A 19,897-nucleotide genomic window follows, 5' to 3' on the forward strand; every position below is an offset into this window, starting at 1 on the left:
CTGAAGACGAGGATTTATATGGGGATAGCTCTCAATGGGCCACAAGCTTCCGGACCAGTAAGCCTCATCTTACTGGTGGCCCAAGTGAGGAGGTTCATCTCTTACGAGCCCAGAATCGGGAGCTCTCCGACCGTGTTGATCAACTCCAGGAAGTAATGGAACGTATGCTTCAGGAGAACAGGCAATTACAACAAACCCTGATAGCTCAGAGACAGCCCGTTCCGATACCGGGTCAGGGGGTACCCGTACAGCCACCCGCTAATGTGCCTGCTCCACCCTTGCCTCCTGGAGCTCCTGTTGCTCCTCCGCCCGGACCACCCGTGCAACCACCCGCTAATGTGCCTGCTCCACCCTTGCCTCCTGGAGCTCCTGTTGTCCCTCCGCCCGGACCACCCGTGCAACCGGGTCAACCTGCGCCCGGCCCTTGGAAGCAACTCAAATTGAGGACTACGTATGACGGATCTCTCGAGACTTTGCCTTGTTTCTTGCATCAAGTGGACAGTTATATGCGAGAACAAGGACAACTTTTCCCCACGGAAGATAGCCGGGTGCGTTACGTAGCTTCCCTTCTGACAGGTAAAGCGGCTGACTGGATGGTCCTCCAGTTTGACACCCGCTCTCGTGCTATTCGTTCCCTCAACAACTTCATGACTGCCCTGAGAAGAAGGTTTGAGGACCCCTTCCTGGGGGAAAGAGCCAAAACGGAACTCTTACAATTAAAACAAGGCTCTGCTACAGTACGAGAATTTGCCGATGAATTTCAACGACTGGCAAGTAAAATTGTAGGTTGGCCCGAGACCACCCTGATCCATCATTTCAGGGAAGCCTTGCATCCTGACATTCTGAACTGGTCTTACATGCGGGGCGATCCCGATACCCTCGAAGACTGGATCCTATTAGCCGAGGAAGTGGAAAGCCGCCGACGCTTTATTTCTCTCGTCCGTCAAAAGCACAAGGAAAAAGGCACCCAAAAGCCTCAACCCAAGGCACCACTGCTCATCCCACGAAATCCCCCACGTCCGCCCCAGGAACGTGAAGCCCGATTTCAGAGGGGTGCCTGTCTTACTTGCGGAGAAATGGGCCACTTTGCAGCCGTTTGCCCGCGCCGCCAGGAATTATTTCGTCCCAGCACGACAACCCGCGCCCGAGGTCGTCCACCACGCAGAGGCACCGCGGCCACCCGCAGCGCAGCTCCGGGAAGACCCACACCCTCTGCACTCCATGCCGGGGACCCAGCCTCCCTGCCTACTACCAACGACCCCGCCGGGTCTCGGATTACAAGTGCCCCATTGGGGGACAACTTTCCCTCTTCGGATGAGGAAAATCCTTGGATTTCTCCAGCCTTAAACCTGGAATCTCCCCTCGACTTGTCAAAAAACGGCTCCGGTCTGTGGTGAATGGAGCGTCTCCACAGACCTCTCAGGATCTTCCTATCAAACCGAATGCTCCTACCAAAATCAAAGAAGTGGACTCCACCGTCTACGTGGATGCAGTTTTACAACAACTTAACGGTGGCCCACAAATCCCCGTCAAAGCACTAATTGACTCCGGTTGCTGTCGCACTCTCATAAGCGAAGCCACTTTTGCTGCACTCAGAGCCGACTCTGAGGCTTTACCCGCCCCCGTCCAATTTGCCCAAATGGACGGAAGCCATTTCCAGGGGGGTCCAGTTGATCACCGCACCATAGGGGTGGCAATGGGAATTGGTTCCCACTGGGAACAAATAGACTTCACTATAGCCCCTATCCGATTTGAAGTGGTCTTGGGAATTAACTGGATTAAAGGACATAGTCCCAGTATTGATTGGGAAACAAACACTATCTCCTTCGCTAGTCCCACCTGCGACCAGCATCGGCAAAACTTTGCTCTGCTATATCCGCCCGTTCCAGCATTAACCTCTACCGCCCCAACACCACCGGCTCTACCCGCTGTATACCGGGACTTTGAAGATGTCTTCGACCTTAGGGAATGTGATGCCTTACCCCCCCACCGGGCCTCAGACTGTGCGATTGAAGTGGTAAAGGACTGCACATTGACCAAGAGTAAGATTTACCCTATGAGCGCTTCCAAGCGCACTGTCCTCCGGGACTTTTTGGACAAAAACCTCGCCAGAGGGTTCATTCGCCCTTCGAATGCCCCAAACTCGGCCCCCGCGTTTTTCGTCCGGAAAAAAGAGGGCGACCTTCGCCTGTGCATTGACTTCAGAAAGCTCAATGCGGTTACCCAGACCAACGCCTATCCTATCCCATTAATATCAGATATTTTGGGACAATTACAGGAAGGCCGTGTGTTCTCTAAATTAGACTTGGTGGAAGCTTACTACCGAGTCTGTATCCGCGAAGGGGATGAGCACCTCACTGCCTTCTCTAGCTGTTTCGGAATGTATGAATTCCTTGTGATGCCGTTCGGATTAAAAGGGGCCCCGGGGGTCTTCATGCAACTCATCAATGAAATCCTACATGACCTTCTATATCGTGGGGTGGTGGTCTACTTAGATGACATTCTCATTTATTCGAAAACTATGGACGAGCATGTGGCTCTGGTCAGGGAAGTTCTGCAACGCCTGCGTAACCATCAACTTTTCGCAAAACTAGCTAAGTGCGAATTTCACCAAAGCAAACTCACGTTTTTGGGATACATCATCTCCCACCAAGGTCTTCGCATGGACCCCGCCAAAGTCCAAGCCGTCCTCGATTGGACTCCCCCCACCAACCGTAAGCAAGTACAGCAATTTCTGGGATTTGCAAACTTCTATCGAGGATTCATCCCTAACTTCGCCCAGGTGGCTCTACCCATTACGGACCTACTGAAAACTAAGGGAAAAGTAAGCTCGGCTGCCTTGCCCTCCGCAAAAATCCTATGGACTGAGCAATGCCAAGCCGCCTTTCTGGCCCTCAAACGCCTCTTCACTTCGGAGCCGGTGCTACAGCACCCAGACCCAAATCAAATGTTCATTGTGCAAGTCGATGCTTCCGATGTAGCCATGGGAGGGGCTCTCCTCCAGCAAGGACCGGATGGTCTTCTTCACCCTTGCGCTTACTTTTCAAAAAAATTTGCGCACGCTCAATTAAACTGGCCCATCTGGGAGAAAGAGGCCTCAGCAGTTCATCATGCACTGACTCTATGGCGACAATTCTTGGAAGGGTCTAAAGTCCCCTTTGAGGTTTGGACCGATCACAAAAATCTAGCTGCCCTCACGGGGTCCCATAAGCTATCGGCGAAACAACAACGGTGGGCGGAGTTCTTTGCTCAGTTCCGTTTCACCCTGAAGCACGTCCCTGGGAAGCAGAACGTTCTCGCGGATGCCCTCTCCCGTTTACCACAATATCCGGTAAAACTCGAGAGACCCACCAACTCTCTGTTCACCCCTATGCAACGTGGGGCCCTACCTATGCTGGCTGTGCAAACTCGATCCCAGCATCAGCACACCTTACCCAACTTACAAGCTCCGCCAGCCCAACCGGCTGCCCAGCCGCCACCGCAACAAACCGGAGTTCCCGCCCTTCCTACCCCTCCGACCGCCCAGCCGCCTGCAGTCTGCGCGCCGCCGCACGTAAGCACTAGCCCCATAACTGTTTCTAAGAGCTCCACGGCCGACGGGGGGCCCCCCTCCAAAATCCCCATCTCCGAGTCCTTTTTAACTGTCCTTCGGGACCAGTGCCTTTTAGAACGTTCCGCTCATACCCTACCTCCTGGTGTTTTGGAACAAGGAGGATCCTGGTACAAGGACTCGAAATTGTATGTCCCCAAGGCTCTCCGGAAGGACGTTTTACATTTAGCCCATGGAGCCAAAACAGCTGGGCACTTTGGGTTTCTGAAAACCCTTCACTTATTGCGCAGACAGTTCTGGTGGGGGGGAATGCGTTCCGACATTGACTCCTTCATCCGCAGCTGTCCCGTTTGTGCCGCTGCGAAACGTTCGCAGGGCAAACCCCCGGGACTGCTACAACCTCTTGAAACGCCCAGCAAACCTTGGGAAGTGATTGCTATGGACTTCATGACTGATCTCCCTCTCAGTGGGGGTAAAACTGTGTTGTGGGTTGTTACTGATTTGTTTTCTAAGCAAATACATTTGATTCCATGCGCAGGGATCCCCTCTGCTCAGAAACTGGCCCGTCTCTTCGTGACGCATATCTTTCGTTTACATTCGTTTCCGCGTAAGATAATTTGTGACCGCGGAAGTGGTTTCGTTTCTAAGTTTTGGAAAGCTTTCCTCAAGTTGGTGGGAGTGGAACAAGGGTTGTCTAGTGCATACCATCCTCAAACTGATGGTCAAACTGAACGTGTCAATGCTGTACTTGAATGTTATTTACGCTGTTATGTTAACTACCACCAGGATAACTGGGTGGAACTGTTACCTTTAGCAGAATATGCCTACAATAATGCCATGCATCAATCCACAGGTTTTAGCCCATTTTTTGCTGTGTATGGGCAAGATTTCAGTCCCATCGCTCCTGCAGATGATGTGGAGGGGGAGGGGAACCCCGACATTGCCTCCTGGGCACACGCCCTCCGTACCACTTGGCCCTGGCTCGTTAGCAACCTCGACCGGGCCAAACGTAAATACAAAGCGCAAGCTGACAAACATCGCTCCCCCGGGGGTGATCTGCAAGTGGGTGCTTTGGTTTACCTTTCCACCAAAAATCTCCGTTCCACCCAACCGTGCCATAAGCTCAGTGGTAAATTCATTGGCCCTTTCCCCATCACCCGGGTCATAAACCCTGTCACGGTGGAACTGGCTCTCCCCAAATCCTTGAGGCGTGTGCATCCTGTCTTCCACATTAGCCTCCTCAAACCCCATGTTGCTTCTCCACAGTGGCATCCGGACCCACCTCCTGCGCAACCCATCATGGTGGGGGGGGAGGAACACTTCGAAGTCTCCAAGATCCTTGACTCCCGTGTTCACCATGGCAACCTGCAATATTTAGTCCGTTGGAAACATTTCCCCCCTGCCTATGACGAATGGGTGCGCGCACGGGATGTCTCCGCCCCCGACCTCGTCGACGCCTTTCACATTGCTTACCCGGATAGGCCAGCCCCCTTGCGAACTGGGAGGGGGCCTTAAGGGGAGCAGAATGTCAGGCTGCTATCTCGGTTTCGTTATTGCCTCTGTCTCTGCGCTGTATTGTCTGCCCCCCAAGGTCGCATACCTAGGCCTGGGAACTCAGCTCCTGGGAAACTGTATTCAGCCTATGCGTGTAATCTCCCGCCTTTCCTGCCTTATAATATCTCCCAGCTAGTGAGTCTCTCATAGCTGTCATTTTATTCGTTTGCACTGTATGCCTATTTGACCAGTAAAAGCCATCTGTTTGGACTCTATATGACTTTGTGGTGATTTCTGGTTCTGTGGGCCAAGGGCTGACACTAGCCCATTCTGCAGTCGAGCTGGCATAGACAGCATGGTGAGGGAGAAAGAAGTTGACAGGTATGGAATGGAGAATGGGAAGCAAAACCATACTTGTTGAAAGAGTTCTGGGCACCGCGCGTGGCAGGTCTTGCTGGCCCACAGGGGCATTCCTGGCACGGCAGCCCATTTGTCTCCTCCTGAGTTCTTGAAGGGGTTTCATGTCTGAGACGTTCATGCATGCAGAAGGCAGGGGGAGATCTATTCCCGCAGCTTGTCCATCCCTGAACGGTTGGAGCTGTCTGCCAAATTGAAGGCAGGGTGGGCATTCAGGATTCCACGCTGAGTTTTTCCTAGGAGGGTTCACTGTACTTGACTGCGGAACAAGAAATGCAAGGGAGAAAGGGAAACTCCTTCTGCCTCAATAAAGCTCTGTGACTCCTGGGCCGCCCCACTGCCTGGGACAGAGTCAGACCCTCCTAATGAATTCCTGAAGAGAAGGGCAGCATACCTGTTGTGTAGAAGGCTTGGGAAGAGATTTATGGCGAGCTGAAACTGGTTGGGAGCTGCCTGCACCAGGCCTCCTCCTGCTGGGCTCAGTAATGGCCTTTCTGGATCGGCAGTCATTGCTTGGCTGCTCCAGAGGAAGGACGTGTCTTTCTTGCAGTTCACTCTGCTCTGGTGAGCAAAAACTCGCCTTACCGGCACTTCAGTGGTGCTCAGACTTCATCCTGGGCGAGCAATACCCTTCCGCAGCCAACTCTTCCATCGCTGTTTGGCCTGTGCACAAATGTCCCAGTCAAGCTGGTGGAAAGAATGGAAGCCCGAGCCCTCCCGCACCACCCCCAATGTCCGTCATCCACACCTTTGGGGAAAGCTCCTGCACTTGGTGGAAATATATTACTGATTTGTGTGTGTGTAAAGTGCCGTCAAGTCGCAGCCGACTTATGGCGACCCCTTATGGGGTTTTCATGGCAAGAGACTAACAGAGGTGGTTTGCCAGTGCCTTCCTCTGCACAGCAACCCTGGTATTCCTTGGTGGTCTCCCATCCAAATACTAACCAGGGCTGACCCTGCTTAGCTTCTGAGATCTGATGAGATCAGGCTAGCCTGGGCCATCCAGGTCAGGGCATTACTGATTTACAAAGCTTTAAAATATTAACATATATTTGACAATAATTCCAGCTTAGCGTAAAGGAAAGGGACTGTGACGGTGTGTCCTCCAGGTTGGTTCCGGAGTGGCCATGTCAGTTGTCTAATCAGAGGTTGCACCACACATCGGGAGTGCGAGGAAGGCATCTCCTTCCTTCACAGCAGCGGTTTCTGTGGAGGCATCAGGCTGGGTGTGTTGGAGCAAGCAGGGCTGTTCCCATTGGGGCCTTAGCACCACGCAGAGTCCTATCCTGGGCAGGCTGGGGAGGGGTGTGTGTGTGACGGTTCTCCCCTTTACTGGCGCCTGTGGTTTTGGTCAGTTTTTTCAGTGACCAAAATGAATCCCTGTTAGTGCATCTGTCTGTACTTTTCACATGCTGCTGCAATTAACAACCCTCTTCTCTGTTGGCTCTGAGTCCTGAAAAGTGTCCTGCGACCAGCCAATGAGGCCTTGCTCCAGGCTCCTTGGTCTAAGCAGGGCCTTTTCATTGGTGGCACATGTGTGGTTGAAAGACTCTTCTGGTTAGTTAGCTGAGGATATTTTTGAGGGGATTGATCCTGCCACCTCATATTGTCTCCCACATGGTTTGTGTTTTCCCTCCCTGAGCTGCTCATGTCTTATTTTACTGTGTTGGTAGTTCTTCTGTTTTGCTTTTTATAATGGGAGCTTCCCCGAGGACCCACTGAGGGAAGAGTGGAACACAAAGCAATGAATGGAAGCGGCTCCAGATGAATATGCACCAAGTCCCAGCCCCACCCCGAGCTTCCAACCCAACCACATATGGGTTGCTTTACTGCCCCAATTTTTTGTTCTTTGCATGGAAAATTTCCCTGGCAAATGGAGAAGCTGTCAAGTGGTGGCTTATCAAGCAGCATCCTGCTGACTCCAGAACTGGTTGGGGTGCTGTGGAAGCAAAAGTGATTTATCTCACTGGATTCCACTGGCTCAGGAGATGGCCCTGATTCATACGCTTGTGCTCATTTCCTTAGCTTTGTACCACACATCTACCACTAATTTTCATGCAGGGTTTTATTCTCCCAAGCTTCTGTTTATCTGTGTAAATATCAAAGGTGTAGGGTTAATTTGCTACGTTGAGGTTGTCTGCAGTTCACGAGTGTAATGGTTGACTTTCAACCATAAATGGCATCTTTTCAGGCCTGTCGTTTGTTGTCTTCATCCGGTCCTGGAGCAAAGCCTCCCAAAGGCAATGGAACGGTAGGTTTGAATCTCTGCTTGTGACTTGGGTGTTTAAGAGTGGAAGAGGCGGTTGGATGGGGTGGCCACGGCCTCCCAGAGCCCAGTTGATTTGAGACATGAGGGGGTGTCTGCAGGATTAGCCAGGGACATCACTAGAACACACATATCCAAACCCCACAAATTCTTGGAGCAGTTCTGCAAATATTTTTTGCAATGTGAGTGTGTTGGGGAGAGGGACGGTAGGCATTATGTGTCACATGGTTTCATCTCTGAGGGACATGCAAAGCACCCCACAGTCAAGTGGCTGGACACTTCACTTGCAGATCCCTCAGTACCTTGATGGTGACTTGGTTTATAAATTTGAACATTGGTTTATAAATGTCCAGAAATTGGCCAAGAACGTGGCGGGACCCTGCCAAGGCGGGCCATTCCTGTCCTGGGCACTAGGCTCGTTGCTCTGAACACGTAGCTAATGCTGATTGTCTTATTTGATACATTTTAAACCAACTTTCTACCATTGCATTCAAGACCGTTTGTGATTAAACAACATATCAACAACACGCTACACAAAACATACAAGGAAAAGAGAAGAGGACAACCAGCAAATTCAAGTCATAGACAGGATAGTGCTGTTGTTGCTGTTATTTTAGACACCCACGCAGTCTGGGGGAGGGGCCCAGGCAGAGCCATCCTTGTTGGGGCTTCTGCTCTTTTTCTGTTGTGATCTTGAATACAAAGAGGAGAGGGTGGGATGCACCCTTCAGGTGAACGATTACCTCACTTAGTGTTCAGTTTGGGGCACCACAATTTAAGAAGGATGTAGACAAGCTGGAATGTGTCCAGAGGAGGGCAACAAAGATGGTGAGGGGTCTGGAGACCAAGTCCTATGAGGAAAGGTTGAAGGAGCTGGGTATGTTTAGCCTGGAAAGGAGAAGACTGAGAGGGGAGATGAGAACCATCTTCAAGTACTTGAAGGGCTGTCATATAGAGGACGGTGCCAAGTTGTTTTCTGTTGCTCAAGAAGGTCGGACCAGAACCAGCAGGTTGAAATTAAATTAAAAGAGTTTCCATCTAGACATTAGGAAGAATTTTCTAACAGAGCGGTTCCTCAGTGGAACAGGCTTCCTCGGGAGGTGGTAAGTGCTCCTTCCCTGGAGGTTTTTAAGCAGAGGCTAGATGGCCATCTGTCAGCAATGCTGATTCTATGACCTTAGGCAGTTCAAGAGAGGGAGGGCATCTTGGCCATCTTCTGGGCACTGGGGGTATGGGGGGGAGGTAGTTGTGAATTTCCTGCATTGTGCAGGGGGTTGGACTAGATGACCCTGGTGGTCCCTTCCAACTCTGTGATTCTATGGTGGCATGGCAGAAACAGAGCCCCAGCCGGAAGATGGCATGAGGAACAGGCTGGCTGAAAGTATGGGTGAGCTGTCAGCTGGGAGACAGGTTTTGTCCCCCTGTGTTTTTGCAGGAAGCTGAATTCCTCCCTCCAGTCTGGCGATAAGAGTCCTCTGGTGTGTGTGCAGTTCTGTGACCCACACATCCCTCCCCCCAGGCAGCTGGAGCTGGGGGTGCCTTGCAGCACAGAACTGTGTGTAGGATCTGAAAGGTCTTGTGACACCTGAAACAAACATCTTTATTAGGGCTCAGTCAGCAAGATTTTTATACACAGAGGGGAAAGTGGGAGATGCAGATATGGGACTCAGAGGTTCGGTTTGGGGCATTTCAGTGCAAAACTGAAAAGTATACAGAGAAGCACAGGGATCGGTTGTGAGGGGCGTAATGGGTGGTGGCGGCACAGAAACGGCCCCTTTGCTGGACCTGAGAGCTTCAGAAGAGGAAAAGGGTTGTGAGCCTCGGATCTGTGCCCACTGTTGCCGACCCCGGGTTGGGGAATTCCTGGTGATTTGGGGGTGGATCCTGGGGAAGGTGGAATTTGGGGAGGGAAGGGACCTCAACAAGGTATAGAGCTCACTCTCCAAAGCAGCCGTTTTCTCCAGGGGACCTGATCTCTGTTGTCTGGAGATCAGTTGTAATTCTGGGAGATATCCAGGTACCACCTGGAGTTTGGCAACCCTAGCTGTGCCATATTCGGACACCTGGACAGTCCCATTCTGTGTGTGTGTGTGAAGAGGGGCTCCCTTTTTCTTACTGACTCTTGGGGCGCAGGTAAGAGGTGGGGTGTCACACCTTTGCATTCTCCCAGGCATGGAGGGAAGGCCAAAACACCTTTCCTGGCAGTCTCAGTTTATTTCCAGAACCTGTAGGAAGAGCACACGTGAACACATGAACACACAAAGCTGCCTTCTACTGAACCAGACTCTTGGTCCATCAAAGTCAGTATTGTCTACTCAGACCGGCAGTGGCTCTCCAGGGTCTCAGGCAGGGGTCTTTCACATCACCTACTTGCCTAGTCCCTTTAACTGGAGATGCAGGGGATTGAGCCTGGTGTCAGGTTCTGACCAAAGTCACCTGAAGACAGGCTCTTGGCAGGACCCAGGCCAGAGATTGGCTACAGGTCAGAGTTCTGGTTCTCATGCCACGAACTCTGTGTATAGTCTCTCATCCTGTTATTCTCTCATCAAGCAGATGCTCTACAAACTGAGCCCCAGCCCCTCCCCTGCCTCTGCTTGGGCAGCACTTTCCTCCTTGCCTGAAGCCTCATTCATACTGGGTGGGGTGGGGCTCCCCTCTGCCTCCCGTGACAACCCAGTCCATAGGAGCAGGCTGGTGCCCAGCAGATGCCAAGGGTGGCTAGGGCAGCAGCTGGTTGCCCAGGCAGAAAAGCACTGGGCTGATCCTGGGCGATGCAAGGGGCAAGGAAGTCCCCGTTGGCTTCTTGTGTCACCAGCCTGGGTGCCGGTGGCCACCCATCTTTCTGCCTGGCAGCAGCACCCAAGGTGGGGTGGATCTGTTGTAGCAAAATAGAACAAAATCTTGCAGCACCTTAAAGACTAACAGAATTTATTTCCGTATGAGCTTTTGTGGGTTGCAGCCCACATTGCCAAATACACATGTGATAAGAGTTGCCAACCTCCAGGCGGGGCCTGGCAATCTCCCAGAATTACAACTGATCTCCAGTCTAGAGAACAGCCCCCCTGGAGGAAATGGCTGCTTCAGAGGTTGGACTCTATGGCATTATCCCCTGCTAAGCTCCTTTTCCTCCCCAAACCCTGCCCTCTCTAGGCTCCACCCTCAATGTTCCACCCCAAACCTCCAGGAATTTCCTAACTCAGAGGTGGGAACCATACTGGGGAATTTTATGGGGCCAGTAGGCAAGGAGGGATCATGTCTTGATGTGAATTACACTACGGGCCTTTTAAGTGTCAGTTCTCAATGTCAGGGGGAAAGGGAGGAGTTGATGCTGAAAGGGTCAGTGTGAACAGTGGATGGCAGGCTGGAGGACCTGGACAGAGGCTCCTGCTTCTGGGCAGTTGCCCCAGTGGTGCAAGAAATGGTGTGGTGGCTGCTGCCTGGTGCAGAGTGCCCACCACTCAGAAGGGGACTCAGTATAGCCGTCCTTCTGAACTGAGCCCCAGGATGTTGTCTAAGGAACTGAGGATCTCAAATTGGGTGGATAACAGAAGAGGTTTGTTTGGCAGTTCCAAATCTTATCACTAATTTAGGGGCAAGAAACTCTCTTTTATTACTAATTAATGTGGAGGGACTTAGTTAATGAGAACCAGCGCTAAACTTCCAGGCAGGCTCTCTTCTCCCAAAATGATTTGCTCAGAAAGCAGAATTCTGGAGGGCCGATCAGGAACATCAGGGCCACCAAACTCGGGCACTCGAAATGAGTACTGCTGTGATATTTGCAGCTGTCAGAATTCAGGCAAAGAAAAAGGTTTCTCCAGGGCCCACCTGTGGTTCTGAAATTGCTGGCAGCGTTTCTGCATCTGCAGCACTTGCTTCTCCTGAAATTCCGGGATGTTTCAGAGACTCTGATTCAAGCCATCATAAATACTCACCCTGTATATTCTTGAAATGTGTAGGATAAAACCTTCTCATGCAAAAGCCAGCGTGTTCCATAATCTTGTGATGTCTGTATCCTCGTCATCTTCTTGTCTCATCTGGCAATATCACTTCTCGCACAGTGCTCATTTAAAACGTGCCCACTGTCTTAAGGACTCCAAACTGTATGTGCTTGGTGATGCGCTTCCAGAAAATACACTTTAAATAACTATTACAGGTTGACAGTAGTCAAAAAGGGCAAGAGTCCAGTAGCACCTTAACTAACAAAAATATTTTCTGGTAGGGTATGAGCCTTCGTGAGCCACAGCTCACTTCTTCAGATACAGCTAGAATGTGAATCCATCGGTCTTTAAGTAGAGGAACAGTATTCATCTAATTTTTTGTGGTGCAACTGGATTTGTAGGGCACTGTGTCTAGTTTGCAGGGTTTCCCCCCTTTTTCTCTGAGCCAAGCTGCATATTACAGGTGGACATGGAATAACCCGCAGCCACTGATGCAATTTTAGATAAGAATTCAGCAGTTTAAAAATGGCCGTGGGGTCGTGTTCAGGCACACAACGCAGCAGCACCATGTGATCCTACCCTCCTTCATGCGCCTTTTCGTGAGGGCTGTTTTTTGCACGTGAAAAGATAAGGGGGGCAAGAGCGCCTGGTGCCACCGTGCTGCGGGCCCAATTGCAGCTGTTTCTATGCTGCTAAATTCTTGTCTAAAATGGCATTGGCAGCCATGGGTTGTTCCGTGCCAGTCAGTGAGGGGCCTGCTTTTATGACCTCCTGCTTGCTGGAAGAGAAGAGAAGTCAGAATCCATTCCAACCTCTGTCTTCTGCTCCAGAGAGAGGAATGGCACCTGGGACTTCTGGCCTTACCCAGTGGCTTGCCAGGTATTTGAGAGCTCTTTGATTTTGTAATCCCAGGTAGACAACCCAAGCAAGGTTGAGGAAGCCCCTGCTGGGCCGCTTGGGGAGGGGCGTTTAGCTTGGTGGGTCAGAAAGCACGCATGAAGGTCCAGACCACTTGTCCTGCTCTGGGTCTGATCCCGTGCTCTGCCCAGCGCGGCCGCTGATCCTCGCCAAGCTCACGCGTGCCGGTCTTGCTCTCTCAGGCCGGTGCCGCCTCTGCTGATGGTTTGTTTTCCTTTCTCTTTTGCACCCAAAGGCTGGAGTCGGCCAGGGAGCACATGCTGCCCATTGACTATTACTTCCCACCGCAGAAGACGTGCTTGATCTGTGGGGATGAAGCTTCCGGGTGCCACTATGGAGCTCTCACCTGTGGGAGCTGCAAGGTCTTTTTCAAAAGAGCTGCTGAAGGTAAGTCACCCTCTTTTCTTTTCGAGAGAAAGAGAGAGAGAGCAAATTGTAATATAATCCTGGGTGTACATGGCTAGAAATCACTCAGTGGTCATTTATGCACAAGAGTTTTTTGTTTTGTTTGTTTTGTTTTTTGTTTTTTAAATTTTTTATTAACATATATAAATACAATCACAATTCACAAACATATAAACAAATAATATAAGACTATCAAACAAACAAGACAAAAACAATTAAAAAAAAGGAAAGCTATCTTTGCCGCACTTATGGTCAGTGGCTTAGTATTCTTGTAAACAAATAGATAAATATACAAGTGTAGGAGGAGTACAATTACGAATTAGATGGTTAATACAGTTAGGAATGGGGGGGGAAAGGAGTACAGGAAGGGTCGTAATAACTTTAATTCATTTCCCATAATCTTTGAAATGGTTTGGATATATGTTGAATTTCTTTCTGGTTTGTATATGAGATGAAGTCATGCCATGTTTCATAAAAATTCAGTATATTGGCCTTACCTTTGATAACTCTAAGTTGGTGTGTTAATTTTTCTGCCATGGCTATTTGCCACAGTTCAGAATACCAAGAGCGTAACGTTAAGAGTTCTGCTGTTTTCCAGTTTCTTGCTATAACCACATGAACACTATCAATCCTTTAGATTTTGCCCTTTGGTTATGCTCCCCCCATATTGATAGTAAGGCCAATGCAGGTGTAACATATATGTTTTGATGTGTAAGTTTTGAAATTTCTGCAAAGATTTCCCTCCAAAACTGAGGTGCACGGGAGTTTTACCTGAGGTTCCTTGCTTGATGGACCCACACTTTCCTGTTGGGAGTCTCTGCACCAGCAGTCTCCAATCTGAAATCAAGTCCTGCCCCTTTAAATGCTGCTTTGTAATTGGCTTACTTTGTAGAGCTTACTGTGAGAGAAAATTCCCGCCCTCCAAAACCCAACTGCCACATAAAAAAGCATTTTAAGAACAACAACATAAAAAATGGAGCAATCTAAAAGGGGGGGGGGAGAAATTCAAGCCTCGGTTTTAAAAAGATTTTCTTCTGCTCGTTGCTAATGTTGTACCCAGAAACAAAATTTTAAAAGCACAATTAAAAATGGGCAGGGGGGCGGACAAGGAGGACAAGTTGAATGGCAATTTCTGACCATTCACTCACCAACAAAAGAAAGGGGGGAAGCTGGCTTCATGTTTTGGGGTTGGGTGAAGGCTGGAAAGGAGGGGGAAGGGGAAGTGAGAATGGGGGCGTGGTGAGACAAAAGCAAAGTTAAAACTATGCACAGAAGTCACAGTCGATTTGGGCTTGACACAGGCGTTAGCCTTGTGGTAAAACAGCATCCAGGAAACACGGGGTGGGGGGAGAGCAAAGTGACGTCTAAAAATTGGGGAAATCATGCGTAAATCTAAGGAAGTCTCGAAGTAGTCCAGCAGTGATTGCATCGCAAACTATCCAAAGACATATTTCATGGCGCTCAGCCATTTGGAGTGAATACCGGCAGCCGTATATTCAGTGGCAGCTGAACCAGTGTTTGTGTGACCATCTGGTGAGACACTTATCTGTCCTGTCCTGTCAAAGGGAGAGGAGCATCCTACCAGAGTTTTGTGTTTGACTTATTGAAACAATCTAGGGGCCAGCAGAGAAGTGGCTAGATCCACACTGACCAGTTTCGCCATTTGCGGTGGCCCCTTCCCTGTTGAACTGGTAGTTGATCACAGAGGCCCACCATAACAGTTACCCCATTGCTTCATCTACATGTCCCAGGTTTCCAAACAGGATCACTCTGTCACCGGCCTCATTTCTTTGTGGCTTCCTCCCTGCGAAGGCAAGAATCTGAGGCCCAGTTCAATCGAGTCATTCCACCCAGTCAGCTGCTGGTCACAATGTGTGTAGTAACTGAGTTTCAAGAAAATAAGGATGCATGAGCCTGTGGGATCCAAATGGGGCTCTGGAACCCTGTTGCTTAGGTCACGCTCCCTCCATCTTGGCCCTGGCCTTGTGTTCTACAACCTTATCGTTGTCATTCTTCGACAGCTGTGTCTAACACACACACACACCGGCTGGAGGTCTCATCTCACCTTCACACTCTGGTGACTGGGGCCCAGAGTCGGGTGGGCTTGGATGTCAGTGGCGCCTTTTGACTTCTACGGTCTCAATAGCTAGCAGCTGGAGAAGGGGCTGAGAGGGCAGCAGCCCCCTCCCATCACATCTGACAAGCCTCTTGACTTCACATCTAAATGGCATGAGCCCTTCCACAAAACCACCACCTGATGCTCCGGGTGTCTCTTCCTAAGCCCCAGGTGTGGCTCTGCTCCCGAGGTGGTTGAGTGTAGTGGGCTCATTTAGAGCAAGGACACATTTTATTTCTCATTTAGGAATTGCAGGCAGGTCAGAAATTTCATTATGAAAAGACCATGATTGGTTAGAATGGTAAGAAAAGACCATGAATGTCAAATGTGGGCCTGCAGTTGGAGACCCCTGTGCCTGGTAATATAAGTGGCGCTGTAAATCTTGGGAACCGGGCTGGGCTTTTGAGCGGGCACCCGCCTAATGCCAGCTGTAATTTTTCTGTTAGTGGGATGAGAACATTTCCTCATTGCCCTGGCTGCAGCAGGTAATAAGTCATTTGCTAGGTTTTATGATATAATTTAGCAAAGAGGCACTTCGTGGTCTACCAGCAAACACTCTTGCGCTTGGCAGGCAGCTGTTGTTCCTTCCCAATATATTTTCCTCTAGATCATCATGGAAGGCTCTTGTTTTTCAAGTTGCTCTGTGCAAAAGAAGTACATGTTGTGCAGTGTTTGCAGTTGTGGTGGAACTGTTCATTCGAAAGCTTCTGGGACCACCCAGGGCAGAGGAGCTGACGGAGCAAATCAGCAAGAACCCATCTAAACGTCATGGAGGATGTGCTGATTGAATTCCTGACTGCACGCTTGCCGGGGTCTGTTGTGTGTCTCGGCTTTACCAACGCTCACCCATGGAAAAGGCTCCCTGCAAGTGGTAAATTGAAAAGCTGGGAGAGATCTGTGCCAAAGTTGGCTATCTGTTGGAATTTGCTATAGGGAGGAAGTGTATTACATTAATAATATGACATGCCCACTAGCTGCCTGAATGTCCAGAATTCTCTCACCTCTTAGATAATGTGTTGGACCCAAACAAGCAGCTGAGCTGCGAACCTGGAAGGCTCTGATTCAGATCAGGGCAACTACTTTAATCCCAGCCTCGGTTTCCCTTCTGCAACATGCCCAAAGGTTACGGTCCTTGCCAGATAGGGTTTCCAGCCTCCCAGTGGGGCTTCAAGATCTCCCAGAATTAGAACTGATCTGCAGAGCACAGAGATCAGTTCCCCTAGAGAAAAGGACAGCTTTGGAGGGTGGACTCTGTGGCATTATACCCTGCTGAGGCTCCTCCTCTCCCCAAACCCTCCCCTCCCCAGGCTGTACCCCCAAGTCTCCAGGAATGCCCCAACCTAGAATTGGCAACCCTATTGCCAAGATGATGGGGAGGGCAACAAGGAAGGATCCTGCCCCCAGTGAGTTCCATACTTGGGGCATGTTGATAATTTCCATGGTCCCCAGATGTTCTGAGATCTCTGCTTGCCTAGCCATGCTCACCACCATTCATAATGCAGCCCATTTTTGCATTCTTTCCTCACTTTTCCAGTCAGGTTTCTACTCCTCTGCCTCTCCTTTCTCAATTCATTTCCCTCTCTTCTTCTGGCTTATTCCTCAGAGCGGCTGAGGTGCTGAATTGCAGCCCACTGGTCAGAACTGGGCACCTGTCTGGGTACTGCGAGAGGCCCCTCCACTGACCTTGTCCCGCCTACCAAAGCCCTCTCGGTTCTCCTTGGGACAATAAGACTAGCAGGGCAGCTCTTTCCCTATCCCAGCTCTTCATGGACCCCATTCCTACACACAGAGTAGGACTTTTTAAAAATTAGTAATTGCTAGATTGCTATAGTTTATAGCATTGCAACAATCTATTGCCATGATCTTCTAGTTCCAAGCTTTCGCTTAAAAAAGAAGTAAGATATAGCCCAGTTGTTGTGGAGTTATAAGAGGAAACTAACAAAAGTGCAAGAGACTTAGTGTTTTTTTTTTTAGTGAAAGCTGTGAACTAGAAGATCATGGCAATAGATTATCGCAACGTAATAGCAATCTAGCAAAACCTCTGGTGTGTAGGGAGGAAATGACATCTGCAAGGAACAGGGCAAGGAAAATAGAGGACAACTTACTATGTGGAAGCCCTGTTGCCAGTACACTGAATCGTCGTCTGTTGCCGCAACAGGGTAACCACAGCAAGGAAATCATTGTCATTTGGAAAACTCCCAGCATATCGAAAGAAGGTTTGGTGAAACTACTGCTGACAAAGAACTCCATCCTTCTAACCTTGATTGTTTTTATCTGGGTTCCAGTATTCCATTTCTGCATCAGGTGCTCAAACATATGGCAGAAGAGCCTCTCCGGAATTCCTGGAGGATATTGATGAGCTAGATCCACCCTGTTCTGGCCTTGATACAAGACAGAGACAACTTTGGTCGCTATGGTGAATAACCTGCATCAGTAGATAGACTCTGCTGGATCTCTCAGCAGCTTCTGATAGCATCTTCTGGACTTGCCTAAGCAGACAAGACTGTATGGCTCCATGCTTTATTCCTTCTGGAGGTGTATCTGAGAGGGGGGCTGCTGCTTCTTGTTGTGGCTTGTGGGCGTCAGGGGAATTTGCTCTGTTCCCTGTGACAGTGGCATTCAACTTGTTGGCTGCAAGCCCCTGCGCGGAGAGGCAGTGAGAGTGTGTGTTCTCTCCCCCCCCCCCCCGCCTCTCTTTGCACACACTCAGAGAGGGGCAGCAGGATGGGTCTGACGAAGCGCTTAGCTTGCTCTGCACTGGGGGGCCCCTTCTGGTGCTTGCCTGCCTTGGATCTCTTGAACTGCTGCCCCCATTCCTGGTCTTGAGATGGGGGAGGTTGTAACTCAGTCTCCTCCTCTTCCTGTGTTGCCACATGGCTGATATTACTTGGCTATATTGCCACATGCTGGCAGTTCAGTAGGTCCTTATCCTGCCACCTGGGAAGTTAAAGGTTGGTCCGAATGCTAGAAGAATGCTGCCTTAGGATGATGGTTTCAGAGGGTGGATGTGTTGGTCTGCAGTAGAACAGCTGGGTCTTGCCAGGAGTCCAGGAGCACCTTAGGGACTAGCCAAGGTATTTGAGATAGATGTTTTTGAGAGACAAATCTTCAAACAAATCTTCAAGCAGTCTTCAAACAGAGAAGCTTCAAGGGGAGTTTAAAACGTGAGATTGCTGAGCTTGAGTTCATTCACAAGTTCAGAATAATGAACACCCCAGGGCTGAATAGGGAAATAGAATTCCTATCTCTCTACAGATGCTAATTTTCACTCCCCAAGCATTTCCCCACTGCTTTAATCAAGCTGATTACAACATGCATTATACCTCTGCATCCTTCAAAAGCGTTCTTTACAACATCCCTCCCACCTTCTTACTGGTGTGTGTGTGTGTGTGTGTGTGTGTGTGTGTGTGTGTGTGAAGTGCCATCAAGTCGCAGCCAACTTATGGTGACCCCTTTTTAGGGGGTTTTCATGGCAAGAGACTAACAGAGGTGGTTTGCCAGTGCCTTCCCCTTCCCAGCAACCCTGGTATTCCTTGGTGGTCTCCCATCCAAATACTAACCAGGGCTGACCCTGCTTAGCTTCTGAGATCTGACGAGATCAGGCTAGCCTGGGCCATCCAGGTCAGGGCTACTGGGATATAAGGAATCAATTATCTCCATTCTGACTTGTATCTGACGAAGGGAACTTCAGCTCTTCAAATCTTTCTGGTCTCTCAGGTGCTTCTGTTTTACTGCCTTGTGTTGTTTAACATTGGCATGAAACTGCCTGGGGCTTTGGGCGGGTTCCCCCAGAGGGGTTTCAGCTCCTTTGTCATCAGTGGCAAGATGATGCCCAGCTCTGCCTCTCATTTCCATCCAGAGCTGGGGAGGCAGCAGCAACCCTGAGCTAGTGCCTGAGATCAGTGATGGTCTGGATTGGGGGGTGGGGGACTGGCTGAAACTTAATCCAGACAAGAGAGAGGAAACACGACTCGCCTGGAAGTCGAGGGCTGCATCTTGGGGGTTGCTCCTGGATCCATGGTTGTTCTTGGCTAGCCAGATAGCAACAGTTTCAGTTGGGGTGGGGCTGGCTTTGTCAGCTTGTGCTGATTCACCCACCAGACAGGAAGGTTCTGGTCAGTTGTTCTGGTGCCCTGGACACTCTAAAATGCTCTGAGTGGAAGAGTGTTTGGCAGCTGCAGCTGACTCAGAATATCCCGCGTGCACTAAGGATGGCCGTCTCCCTCACAGACCTGTCTGTACTTTGAGGTGATCTTCCAAAGTGTCCTAGCTCCCTTTACAAAGTCCAGAGTGTGCCTCCTTTTGGACTGCGGTGTGTGGTTCTAGGCACCTTCTCTCTACCAAGTGTGCTGTAGAGCTGGGGAAGATTTTGGTCGGGTCAATTAAATGGCTCGCTAGCAGTGTGAGGATTTCCCCTTTGCTGCACTGGATTGCCCACCCTCTGCTGTCCCAGATGGGTTTGGGCCGGCCTCCCTGCCAGCCTTAGGCTGTTACCACAGTAGGTATTCCAAGCAATGTATCAAGAATTTGGAAATGTTATAAAAAACCCGCTTTAAAAGGGTTTTTGGATACTATGGCTAAAAAATGGTTGGAAGACATCTTCACAGCTAAAGGGGCCAAACAAAGTGTGAACAGTATTTTTTATACCGTTTTCAAACTCTTAATACATCGGTGGGAATACATAGAAAGTGCGAACAGTATTTTTATAACATTTTCAAACTCTTAATACATTGCTGGGAATACAAGTGCGGTAACCCCGAGAGAGGGGTTCGGGCACCCTGGTTCATCTTTGT

General features: G+C 49.9%; 1 protein-coding gene across 1 annotated transcript in view; it reads left to right on the forward strand.

Moving 5' to 3' along the window:
* Positions 1–19,897, forward strand: part of AR (androgen receptor) — a 280,055-nt gene that overhangs the window by 119,184 nt on the left and 140,974 nt on the right. Inside the window, exon 2 of the mRNA XM_056859314.1 lies at positions 12,819–12,970. Within this exon, the coding sequence (XP_056715292.1) occupies positions 12,819–12,970 (152 nt within the window). The remainder of the gene's footprint in view (positions 1–12,818; positions 12,971–19,897) is intronic.

Source organism: Euleptes europaea, chromosome 13 (genome assembly GCF_029931775.1).
Source record: "Euleptes europaea isolate rEulEur1 chromosome 13, rEulEur1.hap1, whole genome shotgun sequence".
NCBI lineage: Eukaryota > Metazoa > Chordata > Lepidosauria > Squamata > Sphaerodactylidae > Euleptes > Euleptes europaea.